Source organism: Globicephala melas, chromosome 11, assembly GCF_963455315.2.
Source record: "Globicephala melas chromosome 11, mGloMel1.2, whole genome shotgun sequence".
NCBI classification, from domain to species: Eukaryota; Metazoa; Chordata; class Mammalia; order Artiodactyla; family Delphinidae; genus Globicephala; species Globicephala melas.
This window is the reverse complement of record NC_083324.2, coordinates 42,372,499-42,388,532: the sequence shown is the minus strand read 5'-3', so window position 1 is coordinate 42,388,532 and position 16,034 is coordinate 42,372,499. Positions and strand designations below refer to the sequence as shown.

The following is a 16,034-nucleotide window of genomic DNA, read 5'->3' as shown; positions in this document are numbered from 1 at the left end:
AAGTGGCCTCTAGGGCGCCACCCAATGTTTTGCTGCATGTGTGTTGCAAGGGGCTTGGAAGGCAGGGCCAGGACCTCCAGGGTCACAATCATTCCAAACAAGGGGACAGTTATCCACCTCCAAGGCCCCTTATCTTGTTTCACATAAAAACAGGCTGGAACGACATGGCTGAGAAAGAGACTGCTCTTCTGAGGTAACAGTGGGCTGAAAATGTGGTTTACTGAGAGGACAGAAAGAAGCCGCACTTTCAAAAACTTGACAGGACGAGATGGGATACAGCTGCTCCTAATTTCCCCCCAAAGACCAAAAACCTGACCAGGGAACCTCCCAGGGTGCGGCTGATGAGAGAGAGCGCTAGAAGAGTTCAGAGTGGGGTCACGAGCAGTGCGTCACATGGCGGCAGGAAGTCCCCCTCTAAGGACCTTGCAGCTCTAAGATAATATCCACTTAGCCCAAAACAGCAGAAAAGTCATTTGAGCTTAAGTGTTGATCAGAAATCCCACTAATTTGCAAGTTACTAACTTGTTACTGGGATAATTTTTGGACTGAGACTGTTTGAAGCTTTGTTATTTGATAGCAAATACCTTCCCCACCCCTTTTTGGACCATACAAGTAAGAATCTGAAACAAGAGCATAAGGCTAATGGGACCTCAAAAGCAACTACTCCCAAAGCTCAAGTTCAGGAAGACCAATTTGCCAATAGATGGGCTCATTAAAAATTGTTTCTTGGGGCTTCCCTGGTGGTGCAGTGGTTGAGAGTCCACCTGCCGATGCAGGGGACACGGGTTTGTGCCCTGGTCCGGGAAGATCCCACATGCCGCGGAGCGGCTGGGCCTGTGAGCCATGGCCGCTGAGCCTGTGCTCCGCAACGGGAGAGGCCATAACAGTGAGAAGCCCGCGTACCGCAAAAAAAAAAAAAAAAAAAAAAAATTGTTTCATTCTCAATTCATTAAAATAGGCTCCCTAACATTTATCTTGGGGGCAGTATTTGTTCAAAACAGTTTGAAATACTATAAATACAAGCTTGGAAATAATAGAACTATATATATTTTTGACAGTCCCTTAGTTTACACCAGCTTTTCTTTCTAGTAGTTTCCATAACCAACTTTATCTCAGGTTCTTACTAAGGTGGACTATGGTGGGTGGACCCTGGGGGAAGGGTTGGCTCAGGGGCCTGCTGAAGAGAAGGCTGCCTCGTGCTCACACACAGTGCTCGCTGAGCTCTGGCTGACCCACAGAGAGGGCAGGGATGGCGCAGAAGGAGCTGTTCTGGGCATGGAGGCGAGCTGTTCCCAGACCGCAGACCGGGAAGCACAGACCACTCTGAAGGAGGGCTCACCTGCACCCCAAGGGGGAGGCGTGGGCTTTTCTAAGCATGGCATGAGCTCTGGTGGCAAGGCAGACCTGGGTCCCCCCCTGCCCCCCACAGGACGTGAGTACCGTTATAAGAGAAAGTGAGAACAGATGCTGGCTCAGACGAGTGGTGGGGTCATTCTGGTCTCCACCCTTGTTCATCCCACAGCTTCAAGGGGTCATGATAACACAGGCATATGGGGAATGGGCACATTTCAGAGATGCTGAACCAGCTCCAGAAATCTCCTTGGGAGCCAGAAAGGCGGGGTAAGAAAAGGACGCATGAAAGGGGCATGGAGGGCAATAAAGAGAAAGCCAGGTACCAGCAACTCCATTACTTGATCAATCAATCTCTCTCTCTCTCTCTCTGTATGTTACCGATTTGAATGAATGAATGAAAGAACAGGTAACACTTGTTCCCAGTGTACAATCTTGAAAGTACAGACAAGTAGGCAGTAAAGCTCCCTGCATTCTGGGCCTCAGCCAACACATTCCCACCATGGAACCACCCCCGTAGCCCATGTCTTGTATGTCCTTCCTCAGCTCTGGGGTTTCTTAATCCCCTCCCTATCTGGGGAGCTCCTGAGGGTAACCACCTCCCTGCTCTGGACTCTTGAGCAGTTTTTCTTCCACTTGTACTTCTTTGTAAAAGGGGTTTCAGGTGGGTGCTCTGAGGCAGTGTTTGCTCAGCAGCAGAGAGGTGCCAAATGGCCTGACGTCCTCTGAAAGCTGTCTAAGAGATTAAGCAAATCTGTCCTTTGCTCTTCCCTCCCAGCCTCTCTGAAGAGGCCAGGTGTGAACCCTGGGAAGCTGGGTTTCACAATGGGCTAAGTTTCACTGGGCAGCCAAATTAGAACACTACTCATCCTTCTAGAAGTAGGCAGGAGTACAGCCCACTGAGAGCTGCAAAAGTTGTCCAGAGTGTTGGTCTCTGAGTTTCCTATTTGCAAAGACAGGAAATGCCAAGATGGCGCCTCTCCCTCCGGCTTACAGAGTTGTTCAGAAGCGGGCTCCTGGGGCAGGTGGTAGTGCACGTGGGTGGTGGAGGTCCATCCATGTATGTGGCTGGAGGCGCTGTTTAGAGGCTAACTGACCCACGGCTCACAAAACACCCAGCCTGAATGGCTCTGGGGCTGGGGCCTGGAGAGCACCAAGGGCAAGGCCTGGTCCCTCAGTGGGCCAAGTGAAGGGTGCTCCAGGCCCAGGGGGTGACTGCCCACACCTGCCTGGCTATTTCATCTCAGGCACCAGCCCTCAGGGGGAGGACGAAAAAATGTGAGCCTTCCACAACCCCTGACACCCCACTGGGAATCAAGCACCTCAGAGTCAGTCTTCTTCCCAGTCCCTACAGCACAGTGGGCTCACTGGTGTCCCCTCTCCAGACACAGCAGGGCAGCTCAAGCACAGCAACCAGGGAAGGCTCCCAGAGGGCCCTTTCTCCACTCTTGCCTCCTGGCGAAATCCACCTTCCTTGGGGCTCCTGCCTGCACTCCTCTCTTGTACCAACTCCAGTGTCTCCTGTGCGAGACGCTGTGGACACAGACATGTCCTAAGCATTCAATGGCAGCTGCTAAAAAGACCAAATGTCCTCAGTGGAGGTATTTGGGGTGTTCCTACCTTCAGGGTTTCCCAGGCCCCTCCCGTTTTTTTTTGTTGGTTTGTTTTTTTAATTTATTTTTGGCTGTGCGCGGGCTTTCTCTAGTTGCGGCAAGTAGGGGCTATTCTTTGCTGCGGCGTGTGGGCTTCTCATTGCGGTGGCTTCTCTTGTTGCGGATCACAGACTCTAGGTGCGTGGGCTTCAGTAGTTGTGGCACGTGGGCTTCAGTAGTTGCGGCACGTGAGCCCTAGAGCATGCAGGCTTCAGTAGTTGTGGCACACAGGCTCAGTAGTTGTGGCTCGCGGGCTCTAGAGCACAGGGTCAGCAGTTGTGGCGCATGGGCTTAGCTGCTCCGCAGCATGTGGAATCTTCCCGGACAAGGGCTTGAACCCATGTCCCCTGCATTGGCAGGAGGATTCTTAAACACTGCACCACCAAGGAAGTCTCCCCCCCGGCCCCCGCCTTTTTAAATCCTGGTTTTACAAGAGGGAGGATGCTTCTCTTCTTTTCCTCCAGGTTCCCTACCATTTTCAGTCCCCAGAGCACTTCCTTCGCAAGCTTGGAAGAGCCCAACAAGCTCACCGGATCGTGTGTATTCAGGTTCCCTGGGGCTCATGCTCCCTCTCCAGGGAGGTACAAGAGCCCTTCCTTGGCACTCAGCCCCCAAGGAGCAGGCTGAGGTCCTCTTGCCCACCCTAAGTGATGGCCCTGTGACTCTCCCTACAGCGGCACCCACCAAACTGTATCACGGCAGACAAGTGCATCTGCCCTACCTGGGCAGGAGGCCCCTGGGTCAGGGCCATGTCCCATCCACCACTACAGTCCACAGCCAAGCCTGGGGCCCCGCTTAGCAAGGGTTGGAGGAGTGAAGGCTCTGACACTATAGATGGGGAACTGGGCTCCACCACCTCAGGCTGGGATGCCACAATAGATGAAGAGAAAAAATCATAGCAAGGAGGTACCAAGGGGACCATGCTCCCCATATAGGTTTTCATCTCACACCTCATTCACTATGATTAAAATTATAAGCAAAAAAGTCATCTATAACATCCTGACCCCAGCTCAGACAATGTGGGGTAAGGCAGTACCCAAACAGGGTAAGGCCAGTGGAAAGAACACATCTCTCAGATCACCACTTTGGGCTCTGGGCAAAGAAACTTAGCTTCTCCAAACCACCCTCTGTAGAACTAGCCCTGCTCTCTCAGGGTTAGAGATGATGTGTGTAAAATGCTTTAAAACCAATGCTAGTGCAATATAAATTTATCAGTAACTGATAAACAAGCTGGCAGGGGCCCTAAGCAGTCCCCAACTGTCTCATCTCAGTGTGTGTGTGTTTGTTGGGAGGGGGGGAGGGGTGTGAGGCTTTGCCAAGGTCAGAGGTCTCCACCGCCTGTGCAAGAAGAACCTAACACATAAGCCTAACACCTTGGCTGTCCCCGTTAGCATGACCCACCCACCCCAAGGATTTCCACAGGCTTCCATGATCCTCAACGCCAGGATGAAAGGAGCCTGCTTGGAAGGAAGACCCAGCCACGTATCACCAGGCTGGAAGGAACACCTACAGGTGCAAGATCAGGGAATATTTGTGGTACCCATCAGAGCTCAGGGAAAAGAGTTTTAAATTCCATGACACTACTGGGAGGAGAGGAAGCAAAGAGCTGGGCACAGACACATGCCCCTTCACCTGAGCAGGAAGACTGACACCAACTTTCTCTAGCAGGGTAGCAGGCCCCTTGGCTCACCCAGTCACAAACCCAGCTCTGTTTGGTGTGCTGGGGATTCTGCTTATCCAAAACCATGGGTCCCCAGATGGCCTGGGCCACCACAAGCCACCACAAAGGAGCAGGTGTCAGCATATATTTCCTGACACAGGAACAGGCGATGCACAGGCATCCTCACTCAGGTTCATCTGAATCAGCAGCTCTTGTTTTGCTCAAGCTGATTTGTTTATTAGCACTCAAGAATACCTCCCTTGGATCATCCTGGGGAGAGAGGTGAGGAGGAGGCGGTGAGGAAAATGCCAGGCGGTGGAGGCTGCCAAGGGCTCAGGGACGAAAGAGAAAAGAACCACTGTGGTCACTCAAGTTCTTTCTATAAAGTTCACACTTCCCTGTTTCTGGTCCAGCCTATGTAAACCCAGCACATCCCCAACGCTCACACATTCCTCCATTAACAGATAGATATTCATACTTAATCCTCACAAGCTAAGGAGGAACAACTCATTTTACAAAGGAGAAAGCTGAGGCTCTGAGAGATGTGGTGCCTGGCCCACAGTCCCCAGTGTGGCAGGGACAGCGCTGCCTTTCCAATGCTGACCTCTCCAACTTCAAGGCAGGAGCCCGCTCCACCACACTGGAGGAATGTGCCTGGAGGAATCACATCACCCAGGGGATGAGAAGAGCTGGGTTCCCGAGCCTCGGGGTGGTAGGAAAAGGCTAGACTGATGCCTCCATCTCAGGCACAAGAAGAAAGCATTGAATTAGTTTCTAATACAGATTTCAGAAACAAGATGACCCAGACACAGAAAACCCCACAGGAGATGGCAGTTCCCATGGTCCCTGCCCAAGCTCCTTGGCCCTCACCCTTGAGAAGTGGCAACTAGCTGGGGAGGTCTCCAGATCGCTCTCTCAGACAGACAGAAAAAGATACAGAAAAATATGCATATGGTTATAGCAAGTTACACAAGTCATGCCAAACTAGAGTTCTAGTGGAAAGAGCCCCAGACTCGGAGCCAGACACACCAGGAACCAATCCTGTCTCTCGTAGTCACCGGCTGTGTGACCCTGGAGCAGCCACTTAACCGCCTTGAGCCTTAATTCCTCATCTAGGGAGGGTCATGCCTATGGCAGAGCTATCTCTGGGGGTGAGCATGGGGATGACGATGAGACGGGGTGGGCTGAGGTGCCTGAGACACAGCAGGTATTGGGAGCTGACCACGGCATCTGGATGTTCAGACCGACTGCCCTCCTCCAAAAGGTGGGCAGTGCGGCCCGCACAGAAAAGCCACCTTTCAGCCGCTCGGACCTCGCACAAAACCCAGATGCTTCCACAGCCTCAGGACGACGATACCTCCTGACATCAGGAGCCAGTTCATTCCTCCACAGCCCCTCTCCACCCCGAACACACGCTAGTGTGAAAAAGGGACTAAGTGACAGGTTCGTGATTTCTGTAATTTAGCATTTAAAGTTCTCGTCATGATAAAATGCAATATTTAGCTGGAGGTTTTCTTTTGTCAAGAAGACTCAAAACAACAAAGAAATCTGAAAACCAAAAGGGAAAAACCACCACAGATAAAACAGGGAAATGGCTTTTTTGGCTGAACTCTACAACTGTCAGACCTCTAGAAGTTTTGTTTTAAAGAAAAGTCTTTCTTTTCTTTCAAGGACAACCCCCTCATTTCCCTATAAAATTTAAGTGAAATTGCACCTGCCCCTTAAATGTGTCAGGGGCTAGACATTCACAGAATGATTTCCTAAAGCTTTGTCTCACGTGCCCTTAATAAAGTAATAAAGCTGTGCGGCAGGAAGAGCAGGACTCCCCTCCATTTCACAGATTTGGAGACAAGGGTGGAGACAAGCAAGGGCCTGGGCAGGGCCCCCTGGCAAATGTGGCGAAGCCTAGTGTCCTGAGTCCGAACCAAACACCCTTTCCCACCCTTGCCCTCCTGTGCAGGTGGGGATGGAGAGTCAATGTGGTCACTCCGTGCCCAGAGCAGGGCACGTTCAGAAGTCCTGTTGCTGATGGCACCCATGGAGGGAGGGCGAGGGCGGGGGCGCAGGGGGTGAGGAGGGGAGCCCAGGCGGGGGCAGTGTACCTGCAGTGGTGGGCTCGGTCAGGCTTGATGCTGCAGCATTTGGGACACTTGTACACCACCTGCCCAGGCTTCAGCTGTAAACTCTCGATGAATTCTTTAGTGGCATTTCCTTTGGGCACCGCCCCCTGTAAGAAAGAGAGGTGTCAGGGTCAGGCTAGGGGTTCCCTCAGTTCTGACATTCCACAGAGGCGATGGTCATTTGAAAGCAGCAATTCCACATACGGGGACAGGATATTTTCATCCCAACGACATGTGGGTTCTGTTCAGAGTTACGCCAATACCAATAATAAGTTATTGACAAAGAATTTCCCCAAGGAACAGTGAATGATTTTCTACACTGGACAGTTACGTTGTTCCCGATGATCTTCTATTTTCATTTTACTAACACGGTTTTCATTGAATGCATCCTTTCCTATGTAAATATTACAGGGAGGATTTGACTCATCAACTACAATTTTGATTTACATTAGATTTCCCAGGGACAGTTTCGGTCTTTGTGAATTTTCATTGGTGAGCAGCGCATCTAATAGTCCAGTTTTCCCAGGTCATAATTCACAGCTCTGAATGTTATTGGGTTCTGTTTAAACTGGAATCAAGTTTTATTTTATTTTATTTTTTATCAGTACTATTGTTATGGATTGGTAATCTGTGCTTAGTTCTTATGAATCCACAAGCAACTGTAAGCCACTGCCCTAAGATATTCAAGTGCTCTCCACACCAAGATGCTGAAAACCAGATGTGACTCAGGATAATGATCACCTCTGTGGTGGTGAGGAGGCTGGGAGTGGAATGAAGTGGGGGTGGGGCATATAAAGAGGTTAACCTGTCTTTGTAACTTTTTTTTTTAATTTACAAAGCTGGGAGGCGAACACGTGAGTGGTCGTCATATTATCCTTTACACCCTTTCAACTGTCTTATGTATTTCATTAAAATTTTTCCTGAAAGTTCAAAAGAGAAGTGGAAAAAAAATACAACCTGCAAAATACAGTCAGATGCCAGAAGAACCTATCAAAGACCTTTTAAAAGCAAACAAACTTTGGTAGGCAAGGACTACCTGGTACATACAATGCCATTTATGCTATAGTTCTTGACATCAAACAGCCATAAAAGTACACAGCTATTGACATGGGAAACGTCTATGATAGACTGTTAAAGGGAAAAGTAGATTCCCAAACAGTATGTAGACTACAAACCCATTTTGATAAAGATTACACACACACACACACACACACACACACACACACACACACGTACATGCCAAAGTATTAACGGTTATCTCATGTAGTAAAATCACAGGTAATTTTTAATTTATTAACTATATTTCTTAAATGTTCTAATATGAACATGTGACTTTTGCAAAAAGGAAAAAACGCATTTAAAAAAACAAGCAAAAAAATATACTCAGGAAGGAGCTATGCAAAGTAGGAGTATGACCAACTTTCCTGAATTTTGTAACCGAAGTGCTGTGACTTATCTCACCTTGAGACATCTGAGGGTCCCCCCTTAAGGCCAGTGAAGGGTCAGGGTCTGGAAGTCTTCACAAAGGTAAGAGAGGGCCCAGATCGCCTAGATGAGTGGATTTTTAAAAGGGGCTTGGGAAGGGCGCTGGCCCAGGCAGAGGGGGAGGTTGCAGAAAAGCCCAGAGGGTCATACTTTAAATTCTCTTTAATGTAAAAAAGTAATTGAGTTTGGGTAACTGTGTGACCTTTTGTGGATCCTGAAGCCAACAGACCGCATCTGGAAGTCACTATTGTCATGTGTACAAGAGAAATGCACTAAGGAACAGCGTTTCCCCAAGGTGATGAAGCAATAGGGCTGTTTTCCTAAATGAAGGTCGTTTTTGGTTTTTTTCAGGTCCAGTTTTTAAGGTCACCACCACCACAATTTGCTGTAAATCTCAGGAGACCCTCCCCATAAAGGGCTACAAGAGCTTTACAGAACCAACGGCAATCAGAGCTCTCATTTGGTCTCCTCATTACTGCCTGTTATTTCAGACCACAGTCAGAGACATTCAACAGCGCAACCTTTCTAAAAGTCCCTCTTCCATGTGACTCCATTTGCACAAATCTCCTGGAAGGCTCATTCCCATCCAGGCAAGACCCCACCTGCCCAGTGAGCCCATCTCGCAGAGCTAGAGACCCACTGGGCCAGCCCCTGAGACTGAGTCCTCCTCCCTCCCTCACTTCCTCCCTCCCTTTCTCTCTCTTTCTTTCTTTCTTTAAAAGAATAGGCTCTTCTGGGCTCATCTCCACAGATTTCAGAACTTACTAGTTCATGGTAAGGGATTTTGTTCTGTATAACTCTTGATAGACGGCTGGGAGTTGGAAGGCCTGCTGAGACATTTTTGCCACTGCTGTCACGTGTGCACTAAGAAACACCCACTACCTCCACCCCTACCCCTGTTCCTATATCTCACAGGGATGGCTTGAAGCTTCCACATTACTGCACCCCGGGAGAACAAAACATACTGATTTCTTCCTCATTTCCAAAGTAATATTTGTTCATGATTTTTAAAAATGTATAGAGAAGAGAAAATTAAAAGGGAAGAATGTACCCTCTGATTCGATCATCCAAAGATTAGTACTATTAACATTCTGGAGTATAGTTTTCCAGTCTTTTCTCCTTGTAGGCTAAAAACACTTAAAACAATCTATACATCCATAAAAATGCTCATATGCTTCTAAAACATATATTTGGTCCCGCAGTGGAATCCATTTGAATCTGGGGGCAGGAGGCGTGACATAGCTCCATCAACCATTCCCCTCAGTGGCTAGCCCAAACTTCCAGTACCTTCCTCGACCTCTGCCCAGCACCTTTTCTATGTCAGAGGAAACGGAGGCTGCCAGGGTAACCCCCTCCTTACTCCTCCTCTCGCTCCTCCGATCCCTGGACTCACGGGGACCCACTGTGTGGAGGACGAGGGGCCCTCAGGGGCTCATACTTCTACCTCAGAGCTTTCCCTTCAGGCTCTTAGCAGACTCCATGCTCTCCTTCCTTCACAGCTAAGTTTCTCCAAGTTGTGTACATTTGCTGTCTCTGCTCACCTCTCACTGACTCTTTTTTTTTTTTTTTTTTGCGGTACACGGGCCTCTCACTGTTGTGGCCTCTCCCGTTGTGGAGCACAGGCTCCAGACGCGCAGGCTCAGCGGCCATGGCTCACGGGCCCAGCCGCTCCGCGGCATGTGGGATCCTCCCGGACCGGGGCACGAACCCGTGTCCCCTGCATCAGCAGGCGGACTCCCAACCACTGCGCCACCAGGGAAGCCCTGACTCTTTAGTTCCAATTCTCTGGCACCTGTTGCCTCCATACCACAGAACTGCTCCCACTAGGTCAACAAGCAACTCCCTGTGGCCAAATCCAAAGGTCAGTTCCCAGCCCTCATCTTTCTTGGGTCTCCTCACGCCCACCAGTCCCTCCTCCTGTCACTCTCTTGTGACGGCTCCATGCCCTCTTGGTCTCCACCTGCCTCTAGGGCTATGCCTTTCTCACTCTCCTGCCCATCCTGGACATGGGTGATCCTTGGGGCTGCACCACTAGCCCTCTTCCTTGTTCATCCTGCATTCCCCAGACAATCTTCCTCTATCACCAGCTCCAGCTCAGACCTCTTTTGGGGATGAAGATGTTTCTACCTGGTTGTTCAAAAGACATTAAAACAAAATAAAACAAACCCCCAAAATTCAACTTCACAGAACTGAACCCATTACTTTCTCCACAAACTGTACTTCCTATTCTCCCCTTCCTGGCCCATGAGACATCATTTACCCGGTCACCTGGGGTAGAAACCCAGTAGTCATCTCCAGCTCTTCTAACCCTCTGCCTCACACTCCCACCCACTCCACCAACTTAATATGGCCCCAAATGATGCCTTGAATCCAATGTTCTCCCCTCCGTGCCACTCTCACAGCCTTAGTTGTACCCCATCATCGTGTGCCCCAGACACTAGAGTCCCCCAGGTCTTCCTGCCTCCAGTCTCTCCCTGTATCCTGCAACCTCACCTCTATCCTTTCTCCCCACTATTTTCCAGAGTAAACTTTCTAAAATGTGCATCTGATCATGTTATTCCCCTTGCCTAAAAGCCTTCCCTGGCTCCCTAGAGCCTTCACATGGTACAGAGTCCAAGCTCCTGGGCAGGGCTCAGGCAAGGCCACCAAGATCCAGCCCTGAACCACCCTTCCAGTGTCACCTCCCTCCCCTGACAGTCCCACCCTGTGGACTACCTGGAGTTTCCCAGAGGCTCTGTGCTCTCCAAGTCTTCCTCTTGTGCCCTTAGGGACCCATATTAGCACCTCCCCTCTAGCCTGTCATGCACATCCTTGCCTCCTGCACCTACAACAAACCCACTCAGGGACCACATCCTCTGCCTTCTTTCTAATGGCCCCAGGCTACACCCAAGACAGAACCCATCACTTGGCCTTTCTGCTACCATAGCTTGTATTTGTCTTATAACACCTATCATTTAAGTATACGCTGATCTCTCCTACATGACTGTAAATTCCTGGTGGACAGAGACAATGTCTTTAATTTGTAGCCCAATGAATTGCCCAGGGCCCGGCACGGCATGGAACAAGTCTTCAATAAATCCAAGCTGAATAACAGTGATGATACAACAGACATTTATTGATTGCTTATATGCCAGGCACAGTTCCAAGGGCTTTACTGTACTTTGTCAATTAATTCTGACAATAAACCCATGAGGCAGAGACTATGATATTCCTCATATTATAGATGAGGCAACTAAAGCAGAGAAGTTAAGCAACTTCCCAAGATCACATGACTAACAGGTGGCGGTGGCAGGATTCAGACCCAAGTCTAGAATCTATGCCTCTATCAGAAGACAACTTACATATTTTATTATTTTTTAATTTTTTTATCTTTTTGGGTGCGTTGGGTCTTTGTTGCTGCATGCGGGCTTTCTCTAGTTGTCGCGAGCAGGGACTACTCTTCATTGCAGTACGCTGGTTTCTCATTGCAGTGGCTTCTCTTGTGGAGCATGGGCTCTAGGTGCACTCTAGAGCCCTACTGAAGCAGGCTTCAGTAGTAGGTGCGCAGGCTTCAGTAGTTGTGGCAGGTGGGCTCAGTAGTTGTGGCTTGCGGGCTCTAGAGCACAGGCTCAATAGTTGTGGCACACAGGCTTAGTTGCTCCACGGCATGTGGGATCTTCCCCAACCAGGGATCAATCCCATGTCCCCTGCATTGACGGATTCTTAACCACTGCGCCACGAGGGAAGCCCCCAACTTATGTTTCTATTCTATTAAGTGATTGAAAAGGGTTTTCTTTTTAATTGCCTTCATGCCATAATATCATTCTCCTGTGAAGTACTGTATAACTACACAAACATTAAGACTGAAATAGGCCCAAGATAACAAGGCCTGTTTCAATTAGTATCCAGGATAATATGATGATGTAAAAAGGACACACTTGGAAAGGGGTGGAGACAGGTTCCAAAGAAGCACCAATGATGCCATTTATTTCAAGCAACAAGTATGAAAACTTGCTTAAACTGTTTCAGGGGCCATGGGATCATGGCATGAGCACACCTGCTGGTCTAGTCAGAAACTCTCCCTCTAATAGCTCTGCCAGGAACAGGTGACCAGCCCCAGGCCTGTGTCAAAAGGCCACCTGTCTCCTCCACAGAAAGGTAGGAGGTAGGTAACCCCCAAATTGGTCACCTTCTTCTCTCTGGAGCTAGAAAGATTTTCCGGTCAGTGTTTATGGATTACTCAGTGGCAGGTATGAGAAACTGCTTGGCACTAGGCAGAGTGCAGCACCCTCCTCAAATGAACCCTGAGGCAAGTCCCTGACCTGATCCAGGGAATGTGTCAACACCTTTGGGCAAAGTGTGCGAGGCCCTTCTCTGGCTGCACGCAGCACCCACGTACATTACACGGCACACTGCAGGACGACCCGGTGCTATTCGTCCTATGCTCCCACGGACCTGACATCATTCTGCCACCGTACTTGCCCGAGTAAATACTCACTGATTCTGTACACAGTTGTGCTCAATAAGGTCACCGAGAGAGAGACTCCAGAAGGGATTACCAACTGCATGTTGAAGTGAGTCCTGTTATTCCGGTTTGGGCAGCTGAAACTCCAATCACTGGCCTGCAGTGGTCTCAGATAGTCATGTGAGGTCTGTTTATAGCAAGGTGTTCACAGGGTGGGATTCAAAGGCAGGGAGGGACACTGGCAGGCATACAGATGAATTTTCCTTCCCTTAACAACGTGGTTAAATTGAATTCATTTACATTCCTCGTGTTCTCAAATCTCAGATTTGAGATAATTTACAATGAGGTTAATAAACGATTAGGTCCAAAGAAAGCAGGGGCAAAAAAAAAAAAAAAAAAAGCTGATCATAGGGTTGACACAACTGCTGTGATTGTGTAGTGCTTGGCTTTGGGCTTTCAGCAGCCAGGACAAAAAGAAACACGCTCTCAGCTTTAAGCACCTTCTGGGAGACAGGTGTTGTCCCAGATCTAAATTTTAAATGGAATCCTTCAGGATTCCTGAGGGGGTTCCTAGGATGAGGAGTTAAAATGTATTTATAACTGGAAAAGGTCAGGTGGTGAATTGGGATGGGGCGGGGAGACAGAGCAGGTACCAAGGTCAGAAAGAGTCCCTGAGCCCAGGTTGCCTTCAAGAGGCTGCCTCCTCCAGGCAAGCGGAGCCACTCTCGACCTCGCACTGTCTCAAGTGTTTCAGGAACACACAAAGCTCCTTTGAAGACATTACACAACCTCAGAGCAGGCAAGGAGAGGGCAGCCTGAAATCAAACACCGGTCTGACTCACGCGCCCGCCCACACCATGCCACCTCCAGGCCAGCACACCTGCCAAGTGAGGTACGGCCCCTCTGTCCACCTGCCCCCTTCCCTCTTCTTACAGGCCTGTCTATCCCTTTCACCCCATTTCTCAAATGGGAGTTCCACCTCCAAGTCATTTCTTTCTCCCCTTTTCTGCTCAAGCTCTTCGTGGACCCACTTACTACTATGTTGGAGTAAATGACTGCTAAATGGTCCAGAAAGCTGTAGTGGTTGCAACTCTTCTGATGTTACATTTGGAATAAGAATTTCAAAGCTGAAAGGGCTACCAGTAACTGTCTGGGGGAGACTGCAGGAGTTTTTTGTTTGTTTTTTGTTTTTGTTTTACTAGTAATATTAACAAACTAAAATGATATACAATGCATACATTGTTATACATTGCTTATAACCTCTGGATATAAACTTTTCTGAAAAATTATACACAACATGAATTCTTGAGATACAAAACATTACAATCCTATTAGGGAACTCCTTAGAATCCTGCAGTGGTGCCTTTTTAAAAACAGACTCTGCCTGCAGTGTTAATAAGGAACCCCTAATTGACTTGCTTTCAGTGTGAGATCTGGGCTCCCCAATTCCGTCCCTTGGAAGCCCGGGGTGTCCCAGGGGTTCCTTCCTCTGCAGCCCCACCTCTCTCTGTTTTGTGTACTGGGTTTTGCATAAGATATCACATGTTGGGAGTGGGGAGAGGCAGGTGGCAGCATGAAGAGCCGGAGATGGGGCAGGTCTGCAGGGCATGCTTTGAGTTGCTCCCCTTACTAATGGTAGATATTTGACAGACGCTTTATTTTTTTGCCCCATTTTCTTTCAGGTCAACAGCAAAACACACCTATGAGAAGCTGAATGGTGTTTGGGATATAGTCTGTGGCTCTCATTTGGGATTGGAAGCCGAGCAACACCCAGTGAGAATCACTCTCTCCTGCATCCGACTGCAAGGGGCCAGACTGAGGAAGACCCTGGAGAGGGCACAACGTGGAGGTCAAAGAACACATGTGTGTGAGGGTAGCAGGAAGGCCAGGGCAGAAGCCTCTTCTCCCTCCCACCCGACATCCAGTTCCCTGATTCACATGCCTTTTAGAAACCAGTAAACTCCACACTCTACTCTCTGATCCCAACTCCCCACCAGCCCCAGACCTGGCTGTCCACTGCCCAGCTAGCACTCCTGCTTACACGTAACAGAGACACAGTTTGGCCAGAATAGAAGTCTTGATTTCTCCTCCAAAATCTGTTCTCCCCAGACTCTCCCATTCAATAAAGGGGACCAGCAAATCTCCCAGCTACTCCAGCCAAGACTCTGGAAGGCACACTCTCTGATCCCTCTCCCCTTTTGTCACTCTTCTGAATGGCGGTTCTCAGACCTGGATGAATATGAGGGATACCTGGGAGCTTTAAAGCACCCCAATCCCAGGGCCCCATCCCAGATCAATTAGAGTAGAATCTCTGGGGATGGGGCCCAAGGCATCAGTACTTTTCGAAAGCTCCTCAAGGGATTCTAATATGCAGCCAGGCCTGAGCATTAGGGGCTTAAAATACATTCCAAATCCAAAAGTTTCTCTCCCCCAGCCTCACCGCTCCCACCTTGGTCTGAGCTGCCACCACGTCTTGCGTGGCCCACTGCGATAACTCTCATCTTCCTGCTTCTACTTGCCCCACCTCAGAACCCTATCGCAAGCACAAGGCAGTGTCTTCTCAAAAATCAGGTCACATCGTGCCTCTCTGATGGCTTCTCACTGTACAATAGAGACCAAGGTTCTCACGAGGCCCACAGGTCCTGCCCGGCCTGGCTTCTGCAGCCCTCCCCACCGCTTCCAGCCCCTCTCGCCTCCGCTCACCATGCTCCGGTCACCCTGGTCTGAGTCCTGTTTCTCAAATACGCCAAGCACACTCCTATCTCTGGGCCTTTGTACCTCTCCTCTGCCTGCAAGGCACTGCCCTCTGACCTTCACCTGCCTGACCTACCCCTTCATGTTATTTAGGCCTCAGCTCAAGTGGCATCGCCTCAGGGGTCCTTCTCAGATCACCTTCATTTAAATAGTCCTCCTGGGACTTCCCTGGTGGTGCAGTGGTTAAGAATCCGCCTGCCAATGCAGGGGACACAGGTTCGAGCCCTGGCTCGGGAAGACTCCACATGCCACAGAGCAACTAAGCCCGTGCGCCACTACTGAAGCCCACGCACCTAGAGCCCGCGAGCCACAACTGCTGAAGCCCATGTGCCACAACTACTGACGCCTGCTCACCTAGAGCCCATGCTCCGCAACAAGAGAAGCCACCGCAATGAGAAGCTGGCGCACCGCAACAAAGAGTAGCCCCCGCGAGCCACAACTGCTGAAGCCCATGTGCCACAACTACTGACGCCTGCTCACCTAGAGCCCATGCTCCGCAACAAGAGAAGCCACCGCAATGAGAAGCTGGCGCACCGCAACAAAGAGTAGCCCCCGCTCGCCGCAACTAG

The 16,034-nt window shown here is 49.6% G+C and overlaps 1 protein-coding gene across 3 annotated transcripts in view; it reads right to left on the bottom strand.

Moving 5' to 3' along the window:
* Nucleotides 1–16,034, bottom strand: part of ZDHHC3 (zinc finger DHHC-type palmitoyltransferase 3) — a 59,351-nt gene that overhangs the window by 24,997 nt on the left and 18,320 nt on the right. For all 3 annotated transcript variants that reach the window (XM_030845282.3, XM_030845276.3, XM_030845279.2), the window contains exon 3: nucleotides 6,765–6,889. In XM_030845282.3, the coding sequence (XP_030701142.1) occupies nucleotides 6,765–6,889 (125 nt within the window). The remainder of the gene's footprint in view (nucleotides 1–6,764; nucleotides 6,890–16,034) is intronic.